Source organism: Gymnogyps californianus, chromosome 5 (assembly GCF_018139145.2).
Source record: "Gymnogyps californianus isolate 813 chromosome 5, ASM1813914v2, whole genome shotgun sequence".
NCBI classification, from domain to species: domain Eukaryota; kingdom Metazoa; phylum Chordata; class Aves; order Accipitriformes; family Cathartidae; genus Gymnogyps; species Gymnogyps californianus.
In genome coordinates, this window is record NC_059475.1 from 64,484,138 (window position 1) to 64,508,541 (window position 24,404).

Here is a 24,404-nt window from a genome sequence, read left to right on the forward strand (position 1 = left end):
CCCGGCTAGATGTGCCCCGCGAAGGGCTTCTGCCGGCCTTCCTGCGCTGCCCGCAGCTCCGGCGCGGTGCACCCCGCAGCCGAGGGCCGGTTCGGCGGCTGCCCCCCGCTCCCAGCGCTGTTGGCGGGCGGCGGGGAGCGGGGCCGGCCCGGCGGCTGCGGGAAGCCCTGTTTCCGGCTGAGCGAGCGCGGCCGGCAGGGGATCAGCCGGCGGCCGCCCCCTTTGAGCTCAGGAGCGGCGTGCCGCCCGCTCCCCGCATGCACGGCCACACGTAGGCAGGCGGCCGGCCGGGGCGAGGCGGGCGGGCGGGCGGGGAGGGGGCCGCGGCTGCCGAGCCGCACGTAGGGTGGGTGGGCGCGGCCTCGCCGGCGGCGCGGAGCCGGGCGGCGGGGGCTCTCCTGCCCCGCGCACGTAGGGGCGAGCAGCTACCGAGGCGGCTGGGGAGAGGAGCGCTGGCGTCGGAGAGCCCCCGCGCCCCGAGTGAGTACGGACCTGCGGTACCGGGGGAGGCGGTCGCAAGGTGTTTTCTGGGGGAGTCGTTTTTTGGTGCTGTCTTCCCCGCGAAGCCCCGCAGCCCTCCAGCGGTTCCCAAGAGGGTTTAGGGACGGGGCTCTGGTTTCAGGGCGTCGTTGCCGTGATCGGCGCCCGCGGGCGGAATCGCCTCTGCGGCCAGGGTTTGGCCGGAGCCGGGCTGCGGGCAGCCTGCGGTCTTCCGGGAGCGGGGCTGGGCGGCAGCAGCAGCAGCACCTGCGCTGGAGAGCGGGTCCCCGGACTTGGCAGGAGAGCGCCGGAATGCTGCTGCATCCGTGGGGGGCTGTGAACTCGGCTTGCGGGAGATATTGCCCCTGCGCTGGGGGAACCTTCACGGGTGAAAAACGGCATGTAGAAAAAGTAGCGAATGCGCGTGGGATGGTGCGTTGCGTGCTGCCTTTAGGATATTTAAACCTGCAGGAGTTTGTTTTGCACTGTGACCAGGTTAAAAATTCACATTTCGCTTTCTCGAATAATCAGGCACTGCAAAATGAATTTTAAATTCTGCTGGCTCTGGTACCGTGATGTTCTCCAATTCACCATTAGCATCAACTAATTGATCCAAAGGTCGCTCCTTAAAGCTAGGCTCTTCAAGCTATCAGCTCCTACAATGACAGTAGCTTCCACAATGCTTCAGGCACAAAAGCATCTTTCCATATTTATTATATTTCCCAAAAGTTTGCTGGAATCCAACCTTTAGCAGCCTTTATAGATGAGTAGGAAATGAGTGGCCATCAGCTGAACAGCTGTTGTCTTGAAGCACCGCTGATTGCCACTGTCATTGACTATAGGAACAGAACCATTAGCAGAGCTGTTACATATGAACTGGACAGGTTTTAGCAGCTGCAGGGGGAGAGCTGCACCTGCTGGGTTTTGGTTTGGCTTTTTTTTTTCTGAAAAGACATTTTCATCCATCATTTGGATTCATGTTTAGAGACATAGGGCAGTGACCCCGTTCATCCAGTATGTGACCCTGTCTTCAACAGATTGTACTGAGTTTGAAACAGAATGCCAACAGTGTTGGGAAAACAGTTATAATGTACTTGCCCCCCAATGGACTTAAGGATTCAAAACACAAGCAAGTGAATAATTGACACATCATGGAGCGAGTTGGTCGTTACTTACAGGTCAAGCCAAGCCAAGCCCTACTTAGTTACGGGAGTTATCCCTTAATTTAAAAGGAGCAGAGGAGCTTGGCTGTGGAGTGATGTGCCGAATTTGTAAAGCTTGAGTGTGTTTTCTGATTTTTGTATTGTAAGCGTGCAGTGAGTGTTGTGATTTCTCAGAGATGGTGTTTCAAGAAACGCTAGATGGAAATCTCTTTTTTTTTCTAAGGCAGATGGGGCTGCATGTCATGACGCTTTCATTGTGTAAGATGATGTAAGATGTAGTGAGGATGAGGCCGTTGTGCCCATATGTTAACGTGTGCTAAGTCTTTCCTTGCGGAAAGTTTGGCTACAGTGTAAAGAATAAAAATACAGAGGAATAAAAAAAAGCAATAGGGTCTCTTCATACAATTCCCCTTCTGTGGTGTATACAATGAAATACAGTGTCAATTTTTAGGCTGATTAATACTCTTCTTGATAAATTGTGTGTTTTCATCTAGTGCTCCTTCAGATTTTTCATTAGTACATTTTAATTCTTAATAGACTGCCTTCCAAACTAAAAAAAATTTAAAAAAAATAATTAGATGATGTAAGGAAGAGTGTGCTGGTTACTGAATCTTCTTCGTATTCTTATTTAACTCCTAAACAAAAGCATAAAGTCCTGTTTGCCCTATTAATTCCTAGCTTATAAATTGCAAGTTAAAAAGCCATTTATCCTGCATAGATATAAATAACAGGGGGTTCTCCAGTTGCACATGCCACAAGACAACATTTTTAAAAAAAACCCCTCGTATGCTTGTGTTAGAACACATTTTCGAATTGAAAACATGAAAATAAGTCATGTTTTAATGTGTTTTCATGAAAATAAATCATGGATATATTTTATTAAATAGCATATTCAAACTTCTGTATGTACAAACCTATCGCTAATACCAGATAACAGGATCATACTCTACTGTCACAGCACTTGCACATGCCTTCTGCTTTCAGACTTCCCAACCAAGCAAAAACATTGCAAAAGATTTTTAATCTGTGCAATAGGAAGCAGTATTGATTCAACAAGACAGTGAGAGTCACAAGTTCTTGTCAAGTTATTTGCATGTACTGAGAGCAACTGAAATCACCTGCAGACGTCATCTTGGATTCAAACTACTTTCTGTTTTGTTACTAAGGGCATTCTTGATGTGATTACTCAAAGAGGTTTCATAAATGTTCTCTGTCCCTCTGGCTCCGCATCTGTTGCTCTCTTCCCTCTTCAGCTTCCCACAGGAAAACCTACACTGTCCCTAATGTCCAGCTTGTTGAACTGTATGCTTAACCTCTTTTGTTCATGCATGTAGTCTGCTTAATTCAGGTGGAATAACCATTGCATCTAAGGTGAACAGGATTCAGCTGTAAGGGCAAGACAGAATTTATAAATGCTTTTGGAAACTAAACTACATGTATGCTTAGTGTCAAAGTTTCTGACTTCAGTAGTAGGTAAGTCAGACCTCAAAGATGCAAGGAGTTTTAGTCATGCTGCATAGGGGTTATTTAGTTCACTTTAAAAAGTGGTTTTGCCATCTGCCATCTCTATCTTTTAGAAAAGGGATAACGCATGAACAGAAAGATCACAGATATCACAAATTAGAAACAAATCCTCTCTTTTATTGAATTTTGTACTGTTACACAATCAAAAAGAAATACAGTCACAAGTATGTCAAAATGTTTCAAGAGAAATATCAATTGCAATACGTTGTACTTGGTTCCAAAAAAGAATTGCATTAAAATATACCACTTCTTAATGAGAGAATACTGCTATTATTCACAAAATCTACCATACTGTATAAATCCAGTAGCAAACTCTAACTTTTTGGTAACTTGGCAAGCCTTGCTCAAGGTAAACAGGGAAGCAGAAGGAAAATGACAACTCATTTCTAAATTTGGATCAAAAAATCACAGTTCTCCAGAATGGAGCTTTCCAAGGAGTCAAGTGCCTAATCGCTAATGGTATTTTTAATGAAAGCTGGATACCCAACTCATGTGAATTCCTATGAAAATGGTCTTCCTACAAAGCACTCCTGGCCTGTGAAACGTTGATTTTTGTGCTGGACAATTAGTTTGAATAATGTGCGTAAGTGCAGTGACATTTGAGTGAGGTGTGTGTTCTGTTCAGTAGCAGCTAACAGCAGGGACGGGAACAGATGGTTGACCTCAGGCATGTCCAGGCTGGTTGACAGTGGTCGGGTACTCACACCTCCCAGCTTCCACAGCACTGTTCATCAAGGGAAACGGTTCATTCAGCACTGTAACAGGGGAGAAAGCTTACCAACAAGTACTGGTAAAACAGCCCACATTTCTGCTGTTAGCTACCTTTGTTTAGCTGTTTAAACAGCTTTTTAAATAAAGAAAAAATACTATTAAATATGCAGTAGTTTAACCTGTAATCATCAGACTTTTTTGATCCTACAGTTGCATTTCATTGGAAGCAGAGGTGATCAATTCATCCAAAATAAGCTTTCAAGTCTTTAAATTGTCACCAGTGTTACATGCAAAGTTTTAATTGTTCTTTCTGGCCTTAATCTGTGATTCTTTAATTCAGTAATGACTTAGGGAGAGTTTAATGTGTGTACGCAGACACACACAGGAAAGGCCACTTAACAGTAAGGTGTTTCCGTTTCACCCAAAGCTTTTCAAAGATCAACATAGTCCAAGCTTATCTCACTACATGGGAGGAAGGTATGTTAGAAAGGTGTACTTTGGACTCCAGGCTACCTTAATTTACTCAGTATATTACACCTGAGATCAAGTGACTGGACAGCAGACTTTAACTTCTTGGGAGCTACAGCTGTAGTTAATTATAACTACTTTCAGGTAAACGAATGAATGACGTCATCATAAACACGAGTTTAAAAATGCCTTTACCTTTTAACAAAACCATCACTGTTGCTGATAAAAACATCAATTAGAATCCATATGTAAAAATAATAATTGTGCTATGTCATGAAGAAGACATGGCTTGACTACTGCTGTGGTCACTATAACCGTCTGGAAGCTAACTTCCTTCTCAGTTTATCATTTCCTCATAATCTAACATGTTTCATATGCAGAAGGAAACACTGTATCTACCTACAGTTTCTTCTTTACTACTGGCAAAGAATAAATGCTCTAATGTAGTGCCTCAACATTTTAAAAGATAGCAAGTCAAAGAAATTATTCAGAAGCACTAAGAAAACATTTAGAAAGTAATGTATTCTAGAAGCTTGTCCTCTAAAGTAGGTTTAGAATCAGGCTGTGTATTCCTAGACTCTAAGCAAAAAACCCAGTAGAACACAAACAAAAAAAGCAGCTAAAAGGTGCAATTCTAGATTTTTGCGAACTTGCATCTGCATTTAGCAAAGCTCTTACAAGGCCAGAGCAATTACTGTTACTTTTCCATGCTTTCTTCAGTGTCTCTAGGAGGTTTTTGATTTGGGTTTTTTCCTAGAGTAAACCAATACAGCTACTGCAATTTATTGCATTAATTGCTTGTTTCAGTCACTTTTACGAGGACAGTAAACAAAATGCTATGCCTTGTTATTATATGTAATAACAAATGCGAGACTTGGGAAGATTCCTAGATGAAACATGGCTCATTTAAATCCACAGCTGCTGTCATTAAGACCAGAGATGATTCCAGCAGGCTCATCACCATAAATCATGTGGGTCACTTAAGTTTTCCTGCTCTTTTTAACATGGATTTTTCTCTATGAAAATTTACTGCCCTCTTAAATTAAAGTACACGGAAGAGGAACTGACAGATCCAAACAGGTCAGGCTCCTCCAAAATAAGGTCAAGAGAGTAGCAGGACAACATCAAGCAGGATGGTATGACATTTCTCTTGGGAGATGAAAAGGGATAACCCACCAGGCCAGCTCAAAGCTTGCCAGGGCAGTAAGAAAAGCAGAACCCACTTGCACCTTTCACATGTCTGCAAGACTCTCCTCATTATCTCACAGAAGCATCATGTCAATCCATGCAGAGCTAAGCATAAGGGATGCCCCTCACAGCTGGTGCTTTGCCTAAGCCTTTAGCAACTTCACTATTAAACTTTTTAACTGCTGACAGAGAAGGAGATGCCAGGGAAAGAATGCCATCCAAGAGACCTCACACAGCAGGTATGCAGTAGCTCTGCTGCTTTTATCCAGAGAACTTTATAAGCTTTGTACACGTTAAGTCTCCATTAAAAAAAAAAATCTTTACTATTCAGTAGCAGGTGTATATATTCAAAAATATTCTCTGCACAAAGCTTCAACTCTAGTTTAGTGCACCTACACGCTTTCTCCTCTCTTTGTGCAACTTCTACTCAAATTTTAAGTATGCAACCATCTTCTGCTACCAGTGCCTTATCTTTTTTTTTTAGTTGGTAGTTAATCATCTCCATGTAGTTTAATACAGTTGTGTCAGTTTGAAAGTGCTCATTTCAGTGAAACAGTAACAGTAATTTTAGAAAATAGGTTAAGCTTATGTACCATTATATTGATTTCAAAAGACTCAAGAGTCCAATGAAACCAAGGTTTCCAAAATAAAACCAAAATAATTCTTGTGACAGTCCACATTTGATTTCTTACATTAAGTTTTTTAAAATAGTTTGAAGAATGCACAGAATATCTTGACCATATTTACACATTACAAGGTTGTATCGGTAGCATCATGTTTTATGACAGCAAAATGAGAAAAGTCACCTAGTCAAAAGTACTGAGTCGACAGCACAAGAATGTAGAACAAAGCTTTATCGTCAAGTACCAGCTTAATTTTTCATCATGCAGTTTTGTGATAAAAATCCATCTTTAACTGATCACTCCTGTGAATTTTACTTTTTCCTGCTTTCCAGTGTTACCTTGATAAAGCTTCCAGAGACAAGCCTTTAAGCTGTTCATAAGGAAGAATCTTTCCACTCTGAAGTAACACAAATATGCTGTCTCTTCACTTTGAAGTTTGCTAACTGGTGTGATAACAGGTTTAAAAGTTTAACGTCTTTGGCGAGCGGTAGTACAACACTGTCTAGGAGACTTCAGTACTGAAGAGGCTCAAATAATTAACGCGGAGATGTTACAATCAAAATAAGGAAGCAGTGATTTCCAATCAACTCTAAGTTAAAAAGGGAACACGGATGAACAATAACCACTAACAAAAATATAAATTATCTCATTTCTCTCAGATAACACACTCCCCAAGGGGGCCTGGTCCACATATAGTTTATTGATGTAAGAAAACAATACAGTTAGTGTTAGATCCAACCACAAAGAGCAAAAGAATGAGTGAATGAAGGTTTTGTACAGTACATATAGGAAAATAAGATGTTTGTGACAACTATATATTTCTAAATAAAAAGGCTTCTAAATATATTCAAGTTATTGAAATCTACATGAAAACACATGGATGTTAATAGCAACAAGGTGCATAAAACCAAAACATCAAAATATTGAGCAACTCAATGATGTACTAGATAAAACTTTCCTAACAATGCAAGATGTTTTACAATCTGCTTGAAATATCACCTATACCACACAGGGTAAGCTGAACATTTAGATTTAAGATCATACACAATATTAGCATTAACTTCAACAACTACAGGCAGGGAATTTTTTTTTTTTTTTTTTTTTAAGCTGGCAAAGTGACTACTTTAAGAACATCAAACTCTCTCTAAATTGAGAACGTATCCAAATAAAATGCTGCTAGCCCTTTCCAGATAAAGCCTTTCCTTTGACTAACCACACATTTAAGTCAAAAGCATAAGACAGCATTTAAGAACAATTTATATTACAACGTGACTAAAATAATGACATAATCCAGGTTTAAACATCATTTCATAGGCAAACAAAAGAAGATTCTTCTTAAAAACTAGTTTTTATAAATGCAGAATATATTGCATGAGGAACTGCTGGTATTTTTTAAGAAAATATATTGTGCGATTGTGGCTACAATGCACTGCTGCAAAGCATTGTTGTTTCTTATAAAAACTATTAAAATAAAAAACTTATTTGAACATAAAGAGTAAGAGAGCACAAGTCTTCCAACTACCTATGAAGAGCAGGATGGAAGTATTGCCAGTTTTTCCTGTGTTGACGTTTTACTAATGATAAGTTTTGGTGACCAACTCCCCAGCCAAAAAATAAATATTTTTTTAAAATCAGGTGCATATTTCAAAGCTGCTATTGCAAGTGTGTTTTAAATGTAATGGACTTAAAAGTGTATGTACCAAAGAATTATAAAAATGCACTATAGTTTGAGTTATTGTTACATAAAGAACATATTAAAAAGACTGTCAAAATAAGTAGAAAGGGGATCAAAACTGAACTAACTGAATTAGTGCAGTACTGTAGCCAGGCTTCTAAAATCAGATATAGAAAATATAAATAGACTGCTTTAGGTGATGATTCACCAGTGTCCAAAAAAGGAACAAGTATTGTGAAAGCTCAGTTAACTTGATCCAGAGCTCTGAGCAGTTCTTCACCCTGTAGCAGATTTCTGTTGCCTTGTATGGGAGCGTTTACTTCGCAATCGTAACTCGTGAGTTGGGGTAGTCCACTTTCATCCATCGACTGCCCTAGAAGTTTACTTGCTATGTCTAAAGAGGGAGGGGAAGGAGAAAAAGTGCACTTTATTCACCACGCTTAACCTTTCCTCCAAAATTGTTCATAAAGGAGGTAAGTTTGGATATGTTTTTGTCACTCACTTCTCTTTCACACAGCCCCCCTCCACCCCCCTCTACGTATTAAAAGAAGATACTAACCAGTTGATAGTAGAATGATTGTCTTTTGCTCCACTCCATTATGACCATTTGTTTTGCATCCCTTTACACGTTTCCAAGCAAGTGATGCATTTCCTCCACGGTCACCTGTCTGCTGGAATAAAGACCCCTAGAAAGAAATAAAATAAATCTTCTTTATTGAATATTGTATCTTTCTAGCCCTCCACGTCCCTCTTCCAAACTCACAGTTCCTGTCACTAATTACTAACGTAGGCATTGTTACAATTTAAAGTGGACTTCATTCAGAACTTGGGGAGAAATATATTTCCAAGTACACTGGCCTTGAAAATTATTTAAAAGAAAACTGAATCAGATTTCAAGACCTTACTTCCCTTACAGAAAACAATTACTAAATCCTGGTTATCATCAGTTACCATGCTCAAGATTAGCATGTTCGTGTACGCATACACACCCATTTAATTACCACTGCTCTTGTGTGAGTAAGCATCAGGTTTTCACTGAAGTCTCTAATGGTTTTCTGCACTGGAATTAATAGTGTAGACAGGAGATTCAGGAACCTCGGTAGGTCGATTCTATCTAAATTTAAGATGTAAATTCTGCTTGCACTCCAGTTATTGCCACCAAGCCATCTGACCCAAGTCTTGTGGGGAATGCAGTCCTAAGCCATTCTATTGCAGATATGGCTCCTTAACATACTGTTTTGACAGCAGCATAGAAGATATGGAGATTAGAAAGCTTTTAAGGCTCCATATAATTAGGGTAAGTAAGAAGAAGCTGCCACTGAAACAGATGGGATGGAAGGAAAAAACACCATCTTAGTATCAAGTTTGCTAGCAAAAGTAGTTGAATCTGCAAAGTTTCATCTTGTTAGTAGTACTGACTGCTGCAAAAAGAGGAAAAGGTATTTCAGACTGCTGCCGTTATCCTGAACACTTAAAATAGTAAAGAACATGTTTTCAGGTTATAAAACAGCCATGCAAGTCAAAAGGACAGTTGTATAATAGAAGTTACAGTTAAACAACTCGGACTTAGAAGCTGCATTTCATAGTAAGGTCAGTCACCTACATTATTGCTGGTTTATTTTTTTTACTGTGAATGCAATACAGCCCTTCAAATTAAGAAAGAAATAGCTCGTGTCTTTTTCAATGTAATGATTTGGATCATTATTTCATAATCTTACTATAACACATCTTGCCCTTGTCTAATTCTCCTGTTTTCTAGAAAATTAAAGTAGCATTTTACTTTGGTCTTCACTTATTTTCACTCTTTGCAAAATAAGTCCCACTTCCTTACAGCTAAGAAGTTGTGGCAAGTTTTTGCACAATCCCAGAATACCATGTATTAAAAGCCTGGATTTAACATAGTTTTTCTTCTGTGAGTGTGCAAGGCCTAGTTCATCCTCTCTGAAATAAACTGTGGAGAAAGAAGCCAAACAACAAAAGCACTTGCTTGAAATAACATCAGTAAGACCCAGCTACATGGAAAATTCAGCTTCTGACCATGCAGAAACCATCAAAATATTTATAACACTTCTGTCAGATACAGAAAAAAGAAAAAGGTTTAGCAACGGATGAAGTTTGAACCTATAAGCGTTGAAAAGGCACTAAGCATAGAAGCCTGAACACTATTAGAGCAGTTAATACAGAACTGCTTGTGTTCTGTGTATTTAATGACATCCCATGCTATTTTGAGTATTTTATCAGCAACACTATGTGACAGCTGTAGCACCATCGCATGAGAAAAAGGCAATGGAAGGCAATAAAATTTCTTGCAGAGCTGTGAATTCTTACAGGGCTACTGGAAGCAACAGAACAACATGCATGAAAGTGCAAAGCATTTAGCAAATGAAAACAATGGCATGGTTTGTTTTTTTTTTTTAAATAAAGTCTGCTTGCCTCATAGAAAACAATGGCCATATAAAAGCTTTCTCAGCTCTTCTAGAGGACAGCAATGATAAAGACAGTATACAGTGACTTGTCTCATGCCCAAACCAGAATGCTAATACAGGAATAATTCATAGTTCAGAAGAAAAATAATCCTGCACTGTAAGACATGATGGATGACTACACCTAGGAGACGGACCACTAGAGAAACAGACTCTCAAAGGCTACATTGCAGTAGGGGAGCTAAGAATTAACTGTGCAAAACTTAAAAGAACTGGGAATCTGCAATTAAGGCAAGAAGAGACAGAACAGTATGTAAAGACAAAGCTCAAGATTTCAAAATACTAAGAACTGACAGTAAGAAACAAAGGTAATGGAGACAAAATACCCTTGCAGAAAATAACAAGCTGGATAGCCCCAATTAAGTGACGCAAATCTAAGAATACCTAAAAAGGTTCTTTTGAATAGCTAGGACAGATGATGATGAGCTACTCACAGTCGCACACACTAATACTAGAGAGAGCGTGCATGAAATGAAAGTGGTAGTAATATACATTTGCTAGGTTACATGAATTCTATTCCCTTTTGGTTCAGATGGCCTTGTTATCTGATCAAATAAAGGAATCTCAGACTTGATGGAAAAATGAAAGCATACAAAGAAGCATAAGAACACTATCTCCAGTATTGACAAATACGAAAATTGAGTTTGAATTCAAAAGTGAATATAGCAATTATAAATTTAAATGTGATGTCTTACATTTCTGCATATTCTACTGAAGAACATATATGTTCACAAAAGAGTATATTCTACCTAATCAAGAAATGTGCTTGGGTATAGAGGGCACTTTTGAAACAGCTGACAGTAAAAGAGAACTAAAATCGGAGTATCCGCATATATGTGGGAATTTCACTATCTAACAATTATCTCCGATCCCAAGATTCCACTGCATACCAACAGCTAAACTCAGGAGTCTGCACTGATGCCTCATTTCAGAAACTGCAAGGTTAAAAGTGAATATTTTAAAATGGTAAAACAAAACTCACAATTCCAACTGCCTGAAAAAGTGAACCATCATGTTCCATTTTTCGTTTTCTCTGAGCATTATGCAAAGCTAGCATCTTTGGATTTAGTTCTTCATCCATTGCAGTAGATCTAAGAAAAATTGATTCAGGCTGTTAAGACGTTTCTACTATCCTCAAGCCATTCTTCTTTTGTGGACACTTATACACAATATCACAGAACTGAATTTATGAACTATACTACTTTTCTTTCATAATTGACTCATTTCAACAATCATTGTCTATGAGCATAGCAAATGTTAGCTTTTAATCTTGCTGTGAAGCTCAGAACGAGTTATAACAAAAATTTTAAAGTCTTTGCAGAAAAAAAAAGCATAAAAGTTCAGCAATTCACTTTCAACAGAAAGAAGGGAGGGAAGGGTGAGGAAAAGTCTATTCTGAATATTTCTATGTACAGATAAATCTTCTATGTATCAAAAGTCTGATGTTTGAATTTGTAGAGTTTTCTATCATGATATATATCTACTACATATGCCACAGTCCATCATTATGAAATACAGCTCATTTTAAAAGCAATAAACGTAGCACACAGACTGTAGTCGCCTCTTACCTCATAACAAAGTGGACAAGAAAAGCAACAGAAACATTGTGTGGGTATAACTACTCGTAAATTGCCTACTGCATTCTTTTAAAAAGGCTGTATGTCAGATACAAGAGCAGAACAAAATTATGAACATAGTTTGCATACAGTAGCTGCCTATTACATAAGATGTTTATGTAAAAGCTACTGCGAAATTAACTTTAGGGAAGCTTACTATAAAAAAAAAAAACCAAACTTGTTTGAAATGTCCAAATTTAAATGTATCAATTTCTACTTTGAAGTAAAATGCCGAAGACAACATACAACAGTTGGCAGTATTTAAAAGTGTATTGTATCTAATTTCATGAACCAAGATACTAGGGCTTAAGCTTCACTTTTAAAATACCTTTTATTCAGAGTGACTGTTAGCAAACTGGGCGCTCCTGGACAAGATTTTTCTGTCTGATCCAATGTTCCTTTTCCTGCTCTGATTGGAGATGCAGTTCGACTCCTGTTCCCACCGTAAGGTGATGCTGGGGCACTACTCGTTTCACTGATGATGTGGACAGGAGATGAAGGAACAATTAGTGTCTTCACGTCATCCACACGTTCTGTCACTGGTTTTATTTCATCAGCAGTACTTGATGGTGTCTGAGTCTGCTGAAATATAGTAATGGTGGCTGCATTTTGAGAGCCGGAAGAACTGCTTTCCAGCGGAGATAGCTGATCAAAGGATCGCAACTGGAAGTCATCATCCATTGGGATGTAAGGAGCCAACATCTCCAAATCTAAATCAGTTTCCTGGAAAAGACGAGGTAAAAATTATAAATATGTAAGAACATCTCAGCTATGACTTCAAGGCTTCATTAAGGCTCTTCCTTTTACCAAAGCCTTACAGTATTTTTTTGCAATTTATTTTAATTAAAATATTACATAAAAGAGGACGGAGGTTCCTGAAGACATGCTAAGAGGAAGAGAAGCACATTGAGAATAAGTATTAAGATGATACAGAATTTTAAGTTAATGTACATTACCTGAGTAGAGAATGGATTTTTTGCTTCTGTATCTATTGCAAAGAGTTTCTCCACTAATTCCAGTTTGAATTCATTAGCCATATCATTATCCACATCAAAGCAGTAGTCGTTGGGACTACTGGGCTGTGAAAACATTTTGAGCGCAGTTTTAAGTTTCTGTCATTACATCATTTTGCATCGTATCTACAGATTCTCTGAAAAATGTTCTAATGTAAAAACTAATTCCAAGCTGTAGCTGCACAAAATTAAAATGGGAAAGGAAAATACTTACATTTATCAGTACACATTCAATTTTACCCCACTTGGGAAGCACATGATTAGCTGGAACCTGGAAGTAGCCTCTACAGTAATTTATTTCAACTAATTTTCTGTTTAGAGAAGTAGTCTCTGAACCATGCTTTTCTAGAAAGACCAATCCCAAGCTGCTCTTATTTCTATCAGGTGGTATTGCAGGCGTTTGCAAGACTGACTTTAATGAAAAGATAATTCTCAGTATGAGAATCTATCTTCTTCCTCAGATCACGGCATGAGCTTAAGTCACAACATAGAAATAATTTTCAATTCCTGTCTTGGCTCCATCCTTAACCAGATTTGCTCCACAAACCCGAACAGCACATACATTTTAATGACAGCATATCCAAATTACGTAACTAACCTCAGGTGAACTTTGGCTGGTACTTGCATCAGAAGGGCTGGTTGGTTGCTCTTGCACCTGAGGCATGGTAAAAGAAAGTTCGAGTGGCTCTGTGTTTGGCTCCAGCTTTGATACAACTTCTCTATTGAGCGCAGGATCAGCATTGCTACGAAGTGGCTTTGTAGTTTCAGAGGCAGGCAGTGGGGACATTGCCATATTTATATTCTGCAATTTCTCACTGGATGAGGGGAGCATTACATCGTTATACAAAGGAACTTCATCACATTGTTGTTCATCAGACTCTATAAAAATTAAAAGAAACCATCAACCTAAGTAACGATACTGTGTGTGTCTACGGACCTCATTAAATTTAAACAGTGGCTGAAATACCACTAGGCAAGTGATACTGGGAAGTTATTCTTCGAAATTTACTCTAAAATACTAACTTTACTAATTAGCATGCTCTCCAATTTAAATGCGCACCCACCATTACTGCTGAAATCTAGAGAGATAATTGTGTCTCCAGCAGCTGGGGCCAGCACAGTTAAAGCATCTGGTTCCTGTTTAAGTTTTTCAAACAGGCTGTTGGTATCATCCAGGTCATCTTTGCTGAATATTTTGGTCATTTTCATATCAGGAGACTCCACTGGTTTCAGCATACACTCAGTTTGTCCAAGGGAAAAAATCAAGTCCTTCTGAACAATTCCACTGTCAGACAGAGAGGAAGATGACTGTTAAAGAACAGCTAAAAGGAATAAATTCAGGCTTAACAGTTTCGTAAGTTGAAAAAAAAAAAAGACAAAAAAAAAATCACAAAAAAACCCCCAAAAATCCCAAAACACCACTCACACCACACCACAAAATTACCAGGATAGGAGCTTTAAGAATTTTTTTTGTTACTCATTCTTTCCTCAAATATAATAGACAAAGCAAGCACTAATTGTGGTGCCATCAGAAAAAGTAACAAAAATAAACATGCTTTTCTGAAAGCATGAGAAAGTAAGAAAAAAAAGAAAAAAGTTAAGATAGTTCCTAAAACACTTTTCTTTATTGTAAATGAATGCGCACTATGTTGATAGATTGATACTGGTCCATCCACTAAAGTTTTGAAAAACTAGTTTAGGACTATTACACAATTGCAGAAAAACAGTCAACAAGTCTGCCTTCAGTTGAAGCTTTCAATTAAAAGAGAAATTCTAAGGAAGGAAGATAAATAGGATTAAGACAGACACCATTACTGCTGCTCCGACTCCATGACTAAAAGTTCTTAGTGGAAATTAACTGCTCCAGACTGCGGACAAAGATTAGAGAGTTGTCTAGAACGCACACAAATTCTCAAATGCTTCCACTGCATTAGTACAGAAGAGGCTGGCCCTACTCTCACTGGCCTGCAGAGATCTTCCTACTGACATCACTAGATCAAAAAAGTGTTTTGTTTTCAAATACAATTCCTAATCCTAAGACTGGCAGTATTCTAAGCAAAATTTCATTGGCAGGAAATAGTAACATCATAACATATTCAACGGGGGAATCACATCTCAGCAAGTTGAAAAAAGATGCAGTGCCATCAGAATCTGACTTTGTCTACAGTAAAAATGATGACAAAGAATAGCGATGTCCACTCAACTTACCTCAACACATAGTTTACGCACACTATGCACTGTGGCTGAGAATTCTTAGTGTTGTATATAACAGTTGCTTGAGTTTCAACCCAGACATAGCCACCTTGTTTAGCAAGCATTCTGTACTGTCCTGTTGTCACCTGCCCTTTTGTGAACACTAAAAGCAGAAAGGACACCAGCTTTAATTACAGGCAGAAAAAAACGAAACCATTTAAGATAAGTATTCACTGCAGATTCATATCTGCAATTAAAAGAAAGCCCTCATTCTTCTGCTGTTTTCCCCCGGTGCTGTATCTCATCTCTTGTAGTTGGAGGGCTTTAAATACATCTTTTCACTTACTGTCGTGGTGTGTTTTGGTCAGATGATCAGAATCCAGCGCGTGATAGTACTCATAGATTGAGCGACCCAGGAGTTCCTCTGGCTCATACCCCATCAACTCTGTAATTCTTTAAAACAAGGGGAAAAGTTGCTAAGTAAAAGCAGGCAGGGACTAGCACAAACACTAGAGCATTTGGATGCTTGCACACCCAGAAAAATCCTAAGAGTCACTTCCATACAAATCAGCAGCAATTTTGGTTTACCAGGAGTTTTCATTTTGAAATAAATTGCTATTTTTTATGCTTCTTTAAAAGAGAAATTTCAGCAGGCATAGGATTTTACTTCTCACTGAATATTTATAAATCATGTCCTGTGATGGACATGATTAAGTAAATCCCTGCTTTTTTTTTTTTTTTTTTTTTTGCTTAAAGGTAGACCAGCTACTTATGGACTAGCATATCCAGCTTATGCAAATATGAGAATTTAATAAAATAACAAAGACATGCTTCAACAGTTTTAAACCTGCAACTAAGAGAAATTAGGAATCAGATTTATTCTTCCCACTCAACCGCTGCCAGCTTTTAAAGAAAACAGAATTTCCGTCAGCCCCCAGAGGGCAGTGCTAACCAGAGGAACCATTTGTTTTGCCCTATTCTACAGGCAGAATGTGACCAAATAAGTACCTTTTATGTGACACCATCAGTCCTAGAAAAGTAGTTACTGCAGAGGACAGAAAATAACCTGCACTAACATCTCTTGCATCTAACTGCAGCAACTAATTAGAAGTTCGTTTTTGTTATAAAGGAAACAGGCAGTAACAAATACCACCCAATTAAAAACACAAAAAACCCCAAACAGACAAAAAAACCCCAAACAACAAAAAACCTCAAGCTAATCATTTCCCTCACTTCTGTTTTTCTAATTTGTCGTGCTAAGTTTCCAGAGGATAGTAAGAGCAGTCTTATGTATTTGACTACATCCATGATTTGTACCAGAACACAAAAATCTCACTTTCAACAGCAGATGTATTGCGTTACAAGTACAGCTGAACTTTTGGGGTTTTTTGGACTAGAGAAAGCAGACACTGATCTCCTGAGGAAGGGAGAGGAGGGAAGTGGTAGCAATAAAATGCATCTGACAAGTATTACACACACACTCTCTTCAGTCAAAAATGCACCACCATCTTTGACAAACCTACAATCCTTCCTGGTTTTTCAGTGTCCGCAAGAATGTTCTCATTTCAATTTAATCACTGCCACTACACTAAGACCAGTCTGAACAGGCAGTTAACTGCAGGCAAAGGATTTATTCCAAAGTAATATCCCTGCACCCTCCTTAGACTTAAAAATCTGGCTTTTAAATAAGACATCCTGATCAGTTACTAAAAGCCAAAGTATCCCACCGATGATTCCATTGCACAGATGAATCAAGCTAACGAGTAAGACTACATAAATGTGTAAGGCCAACATTGGCCAACATGTACCAAACCCTGCAAATCCTTCAAATGAATTCTTTTTTCAAGTACAAAATATGTATTACCTTTCATCACAATAGGAAAATTTCATATCAAGACTGTGACGACTGAGGAACGTTTTACTGTCCAAGGGGACCTCAATGTTTGATGGATGAGGAATAGGTTCACAGATCAACACCAGACACGTCATGGGAGGCTTTTTGTAGCCACAGTGAGTTTGATTACCGCATGTGTCGTATACACGAATGTGTCCAGTGCAGTGGAGTACCTATGGGAAAGTTATGTTTTAAAAAGAGACTAGGTTCTTGTCTGTCAGACAACACAATCATATTTCCATTAGCACACCCGGAGCGAAGTCCTTCCCCTCCCCACCCCTCGACGTGATAGCAACAACAGAAAGGCAGCAGTGCTTTCAGATGGATGGCTAAAGGAGAGCAACAATTCTCTTCCTCACACTACGCAGACTGCGTTGAGTACACAGGCTGCCAACTCTTTCCTCTCGGCACTGGCTGAAGCAATGCTAGACATTTCTGCATTTCTGTGAACTGTTCTTTGAAAGTTACATTAATGACGACACCGATAAGCAATTGCCTCAGCAAAAGGTATCTTACTGTTTAAATTTGAAAGTTATGGTAATAGTAGCAACCTCCATTTTAGATCTTTTGCAGAAGTGATGTTAGAGATCAAATATATTCTTCAAGAGACAAGAAGTTTTGCATTTTGTGGTTTGGGTTTTTTTAACCATTCTGAAGTGGAAATTGTTCACAGACAGCAGCAAAGACAAAAAGTTGTTTGATCCAGAGTAACTAAATTTAAGTTATAAAAGAGCATTGTGAGCCATAATACCACTCGATACAGTAAAAGGTTACTTTTTGTCCAGAGGAGAAAATGCATTCACTGCAGAAAGTTATCAGGCTGGGCTCTTTTTGTTCCAACTGTCACAAAAGGGATAGCCAGCAGCTTCAGAAAGAATGGTATTGAAGTCCTTCAGAGAGACCTCAACTGTCACATTTACAGTGTCAAATCAAAAGAAATCAGGTATCAGCATAAGTGGTGTCAAGTATTTTTTTCTCAGAGGAGAAGGCTTTATGCAAACATATTTAGTAATTATAATTTCTAGTAAGTAAATGACCTCCAATTTAAAATGGAGAATTCATTAAAAGAGTTTTGAAAAACTAAAACATTGTTTCAGTTACCTCCGTGATGTATTCAGCATTAAAATTCAGCATATTGAAGGACAATCATTAAATTAGTTAAGTACTTGGTGAAAGTCCAGCTCATTACATGAAGTAAAAATGTTGAAATATACTGTTATGACATTTGAAGAGGAAGCTGCCAAACTACGTAAATATTCCTTTGCATTAGTTACCTTCCACGTAGCAGACTTTATATTCACTGTTCTTCCTCTGCTAGTCAGCGTACACTTCATTCTGAGAAAAAAGCTGCGCTCCGTGTTTTGCTCTTTGCCCTTTTTCACAGGACCTAGCAAAAGCAAATAGTAAACCAATTCTTAAGCTCTTGGATCATCTTCCAAAGCCATAAAAAAGTGTTATAGAACTCTAAGACTAGGGGAAGACCCAAAAAATAAATTAAAAAGATTGATAAACCTAACAGCACTTTCAATAATAACACTTTTCAGAATGAGTTTTACTGTAAGGTAGGCAAAAAACTGAAGTTTCAATGTTTTCAGATCAGTATCGTATTTGTAGCCAACTCCACACTCCCAGATTTCAGGAAAGAGGTGGGGAGAAAGAGAGACTGATTGAAAATTTTATATATTTTAAAATTGTGACAGAGGACAAGAAAAGCATGTGCAGAATGAGAAGTACTGCTGAATTGGTTTCCACTGAAATGCATCGGTAACTGACTGTGGGGAGGTTCAAATCAGATGTGTTTTGGGCCTGTAGCTCTTCAGGACTGCAGTATTTTAAGTTTTTCAATTCAGAATTAACAATTCTACTACATGCATCCGAATATTTCCACAGTGATATACACTCTTAGAGTAAACAGGGACCAAGTTTTGAAACACATTATTAGCATTCTTGGGGGGAAAAAAAGTCAAGAAATCCTAATACAAATTAATATTAGAGGCCCTAATTTTTTAGCCTTACTTGCTAACAGCAGGCTTTAACTTAAGATTTTGCCTTTACAGGGGAGAACCTTTCAGAGTCAATTACTAGCTAGGCTATTCTGGGCAAAGAAAATGCAAACTGATCCTATCAGGAGAGCTGCAAGCAGCTCGCTGTGCGTGGAAGAAGGAAATAGAGCACCTAGGATAAGGAGCAGTGGAAGAGCAAGTTTGCCAAGGCGTGCTAAGGAGTGAGGATCAAATCATGGCAGAGGGTGGAAGTTTAGAATATGTGAGCTTACTTCTGATACAAGTTTATACGATAATTTGCTCTCATCCTCCACAGAAAATAGTAGCTATGAAATTCTTCATGGTGGCTTGCACTGCAACTACTAGTTTGACAAAATTCATTAGAAAAACGTTAAAGCCCCTATGCTACATTTTCTGTTGCTTCTAGCAGAGGCAAAGACCAATGGAGACAAGTCTACTTTATGCCACATCAAAATATCCTCAGTAAGCTGGGGGGGGGCAGGGAACAGTTCAGAGAAGCAGCCAAAACTTATTTAAATCAGTATGTTTTTAAAAGAGTTACACCAATCTAGAAATTCATAGTTGAAGATCACACACTGTTATTGTAACCAAGTCCCGATTAAGTCCTTAAGGCTCTGCTTTAAGAAGCAACTGTAAAAGATGGAGCAACTTTCTCAAGTCTGATTCAGCACTGGACATGATTTTGAAAATCGCCAACTTTAAAAGTTTAAAAAGCAACTTTGTAAAATCAGAATGCAGTTCAGTTTCTGCCAATCACATTTATATTCATTTGCACCTGTACAATCCCAAAGGGGAGTATTTAATACTCAATTCAAAACCAAAATAATTCCACTGATGTAAGAGCTGCAGTAGAATGCAAACTGGGAATACTAATAAATATAAAAATGTACTATTACTGTAATTTAGACTTTTGTCTGCCAACTTCATTTGCAAAACAGATTTTGTAATAATGCTTTCCAGACATCTTATTCCAGTCTGGTCAATTTAGACACGCTAGAGTCTGTTTGCATGAAACTCAGTAATATGACATTTTTAAGAATAAGCTTTTGCAACAAGACCAGTTTTTTTACACTGCTTTAGTGAAGTTGTTTCCCCACACCCCCCCAGATGTATTACTGTATTCCAAAAGGGGAGGGAAAAAACGTCTAACCTAGCCTTAGAAACATACTTCAATACTAAGGGCAGACAAGTTTAGAAAATGCTTACAAAATCAAAGTCGGGGCCCTTAATGCTATGATATCTTATCAGGTCTCTTCCACTGAATTAAATAGAATGACAACATAAAAGACTTCTGATTTACAGTGCTACATGAAAGCAGAGGTCAGACTTGGTAATTTATCACTATCTAGATTCAGAGTTCATATAACCCTTGTTTGATGAAATAGGAATTAGAGAGGTCAGATTTTAGACTCCTAACAACTGAGTAAGGCGCATTTGTTTGGAGGCATGCAGGCTGCCAAGTCTTTATAGTCATTAACAAACCTTTAGAAGACATAAAAACAGTAATTCATGGGCATTTGTTAAATTCAAAAGCATACAGAATACGTGAACACAGTGTTCTACTCCCTTAGACGGAGAAAAGAAGAGTCAGAAATCTGTGAAAAGATACCAATTTCATGCACCAATTAAAAGGTGCAGAGAAGCATCAATCCCAAAGCCCTTTTTGGGGCTGTCCAAGTATTCCCCAATGAGTTTTTCGGTGTCCTAAATATGGTATCTTTTTTGTGGCTTAAGTATACCACCACAGATTTCACATTTGCTTTTAAATTGTCCTGGAAAGGCAAGCCCAGACCAAGACAAATGCCCCAATTTAACTTCTCCATATCCTTCTATAGCAATGGCTTAAGACCATTCCCATTCAACCTACCTCTCATTTTATTCCTCTAGGCACGCTAATTCTTTCAACCCTCAATAACTCCATTTTAGTCATTAATTTTGTTTTAGATTAGAGTACTAATAAAGTCTCATCTCTCCTACAATCAGGATATTGCCAAAACATTCTGGTTATTTCTGTTGTTAGTATCTCCAAACAAGGTTTATTTTGAGATTTAAGCAGCAAAACATACTAGTTTGTTCTCTCAACACCTTTTTCTGGCAGATATCCAACCGTACTAACGCCAACAGGAACTATCCATAAGTAAATTAAATTGATTTTTTCTTTCTTCTCACCATTTCTGTGTGTAAGCATTTCTCTCAGCTCTTCATGGTCACATGGATGAGTGAAATCAAATACACTGTGCCCCGTCAACTCAAACTGCAAAAAAATAAGAGGTATATGGGTGTCTAACTTTACATATACAAAAATGTAACAACTTCTACAGATTTGAAACAGTCTTAGGAAATGTCAGTATTTCACCTGAGTGAGTCCCATACACTTGTTCACGTTTTCAGACATGTAAATCATGTCCCCATCTTCGGACAGAACCATGACAAATCCATCAAGAGCTTTCAAGTAGAAACAGTTCAGTTCCTTCTCCATTTTGGCTTCTGTCTCCAGCTCACCTACAAGCAGCCACACATTTTTGTTTAAGTAAACATCAGCCATTCTTCACTTACCATCAGGAATGACTTCTGGCACCAGTCTGCAAGGAGTTAATCTTGCAGGACTGTTCAAAACCAGTATAATTCACTTAGATAAGTGATCAATTAAATTCTTCAAGCTCTAGTAATAGTATCACAAATCACAAGATCAGAGTGAGGTTAACCCTCTGTGCTTTTATGCATAAACCAATAAACCTTCCACCTTAAGGAAAAAGTCTACGTGGCAAAAATATTACCATTTATCTCAAGAAGACATTACGAACTTTTCTCAGGGGCTTCCTAGGAGACATTTCAGAGTACAGCTACCAAAGTTACTCCTCCATACCGTATAGGTAGGCATGCATGAGTACAAATAAACAGTACAGCATCCATGGCATGCTATACAGATACTGGTTCATAAGCTAACTCAGATACTCCTGTAGTTGCATGGGTAGGTGTAACTGCAGAGACAGACATATCCTCAGCTAACTTCACCTTCAGTGGAATATAAATTACAAAAGAATTCCTTGCGGACTATATTAAGGAGAAACACCTACAGTTAGCTAAGCCAGCCTTGCACCAACCACCTACCGTTTAGTAAAGCACTGTTGGAACAAACAACTCTAGGGAGAAAGAGGGTTAAATGAAAGAAATTAACTTTGGGAGAAGGGTCAAATGAGACTGAAAATGGCACTACAGCTGTGATGAGCCAGCTAGGCTCAACAGTGGCCATATTTTTCCTGTGCCATCACCAAAAGCCTGTTTCTACTGTAAGGTCTTCCACCTTTCCACAGAAAGGATGCAACTATTCATGTATTTATTTCTTTAACTGCTAATAAGTTTGAGAAGTAGCTTCTTCCTCAATATACCTCCAGCCCCTTTTCCAGATTCTGCTACATTATTCACTTACCAGCATCTAGCAGCTTTCTCATGCGCAAGTAGCTGATAGTCAGTCTCATAATGGATGCCTTGTCCAGGTGTGCGCTCACGGTGTGGGGCAGGGGCAGCTGATGAGCAAGCTCGTAGAATACTTCCGATTCCTTGCTCCTTCGGCACCGGGCTGCATCTCTTGACTTCTCTTTTCTGCGTTCCGAGCTAATCCTATGATAAACAAAGTTTGGAGTTAATATAGGAAACAGTTCTCCGTGCAAGTTAAATTTGAAACTAAGCTACCCAGTAGCCAATTAACCAGTTATCGAAGTTGAATAATTTAAAACCTCAGTTTAGAAGTGTAAATGTAATTCTGTGTATAGAGTTCTGCCATGGTTGGGCTCTGCCAGAACTAAATTCAAACCCACAGAGTCTTCCAACAAGATCAGTTCTTCAAACACACATCCACATACTCAGAACCATTCCTGAAGTGCTTATCTCGTACCTTGACTGCTGCCTCTCTAGCCTCCAAATCCTGTTTCCTTCCTCTTTCCTAACCCCTTAAGTCCATTCAAAATACTACAGCATAAGTTATTTCCAGCTTGAGTAGTATCGTGTATACTCTACCAAGTTCTTCCCTTTTTACTATCCTTACAAAGCCCACCTAACGGGTCAGATGAGCAAGGATATTGATTTAGCATGAGGTGTCCTGCTTTTCAAGTGATCCAAAAAGTCCCTTTCCCAGCTCTCTTTCTCTAGTATAGCCCCTTCCATAGTCTCCCCTATAGTGGAAAACTCCAGCTGTTAAGAGTTGCCTCATTCTCCTTCCATTGCCTCTGTTAGGCTCGCCTCCCCCAGGACACATGAAGTAAAGGACAGCTCACTAAGGGCAAGCACCGAAACAACTGAGACTCTCCATCAGTCGGTAACACGGATAATTCTCCCTTTTCCCAGTACCCACGCCGGTTCACGTTTGTCTCGTGCATCTGTCACGTGATTTTTGAACTAAGCATTTTGAGACAGGAGCTCCAAATTTTTCTTACATTTGAACAAGAACTCAATGCTGCTGTGGTCCCTGAGGATATTATGCCACTGCAGTTAAATGTGCTTTTATTTTAAAATGGACGATACAAAAGCATACGGTATTATTGTCCATTTTTCTTTGTATACACTTATGTCTTCTGAAGGCACCCTATCTTCATTTTGCATACACCTGAGATACAAAAGACAGTTGCACTAATCTGTAGGATCCCCTTTTTTCCATTGACTTACAGGAAAGTTGTAAGATAAACATATGCCTGTAAACACTGCTTTTATAATTCAGTTGCATGCCTTTTAATGTTATCATAAAGACATTAAGTGTCACTAGTTGAGAAAGACAGAAAATAAACCACTGCATTATTTACTGCCAACAGTTTAGGAATTACTTTTTTCAAATTTCACTAGACGTAAAAGTCATGTACTACCACTGCCAAATTCACATTGCTAAGTCTGCAGATCTGTGCAAAAGCACTTTTTAATTAGCACACATGTTCTGAGAGGTACCACAAATGATAGAGGAAAGCGATTCATGAGCTGATATTGCCTGGGAAATCATGAACCAGATTCAATGTAAGCAAATACATACCCAAAAGAACATGTTTTCAGTCCTTTACCTGATGTGCTACCCACAATAGCCAAAAACCTGCTTAGTTTGTGCAGAAACATGCAAGCAACAACACTATTAAGACTGACGTTGGAAACATGAACGCCTTGAAACACAAAAGAAGTTTAATAAGCTGTGATAAAGACACAGTAAGCCATCAGAATCTCTTCTACGATTACCTTCATTTTTTTCCAACTTCATGAAACTGCATGGCATCCCCATCCATCTCCAACCCCACCATCCTCTCCTCCTACCCCCTGCCACTGCCAGCAGAAGGAAGCACTAGAAGTTTGATTTTCAGAATTGTAAGTTTT

The 24,404-nt window shown here is 38.9% G+C and overlaps 1 protein-coding gene across 2 annotated transcripts in view; it reads right to left on the bottom strand.

Annotated features, from left to right (window-relative positions):
• Positions 1–3,263: 3,263 nt before the first annotated feature.
• Positions 3,264–24,404, bottom strand: part of HIF1A (hypoxia inducible factor 1 subunit alpha) — a 34,652-nt gene continuing 13,511 nt past the window's right edge. For both annotated transcript variants that reach the window (XM_050896790.1, XM_050896791.1), the window contains exons 2-15: positions 22,486–22,676; positions 21,412–21,557; positions 21,225–21,309; positions 18,306–18,418; positions 17,002–17,204; positions 15,484–15,590; positions 15,153–15,300; positions 14,009–14,229; positions 13,543–13,823; positions 12,888–13,010; positions 12,260–12,654; positions 11,298–11,406; positions 8,392–8,518; positions 3,264–8,226 (exon numbers count right to left, since the gene is read on the bottom strand). In XM_050896790.1, the coding sequence (XP_050752747.1) occupies positions 8,075–8,226; positions 8,392–8,518; positions 11,298–11,406; positions 12,260–12,654; positions 12,888–13,010; positions 13,543–13,823; positions 14,009–14,229; positions 15,153–15,300; positions 15,484–15,590; positions 17,002–17,204; positions 18,306–18,418; positions 21,225–21,309; positions 21,412–21,557; positions 22,486–22,676 (2,401 nt within the window). In that variant the 3' untranslated portion in view covers positions 3,264–8,074. The remainder of the gene's footprint in view (positions 8,227–8,391; positions 8,519–11,297; positions 11,407–12,259; positions 12,655–12,887; positions 13,011–13,542; positions 13,824–14,008; positions 14,230–15,152; positions 15,301–15,483; positions 15,591–17,001; positions 17,205–18,305; positions 18,419–21,224; positions 21,310–21,411; positions 21,558–22,485; positions 22,677–24,404) is intronic.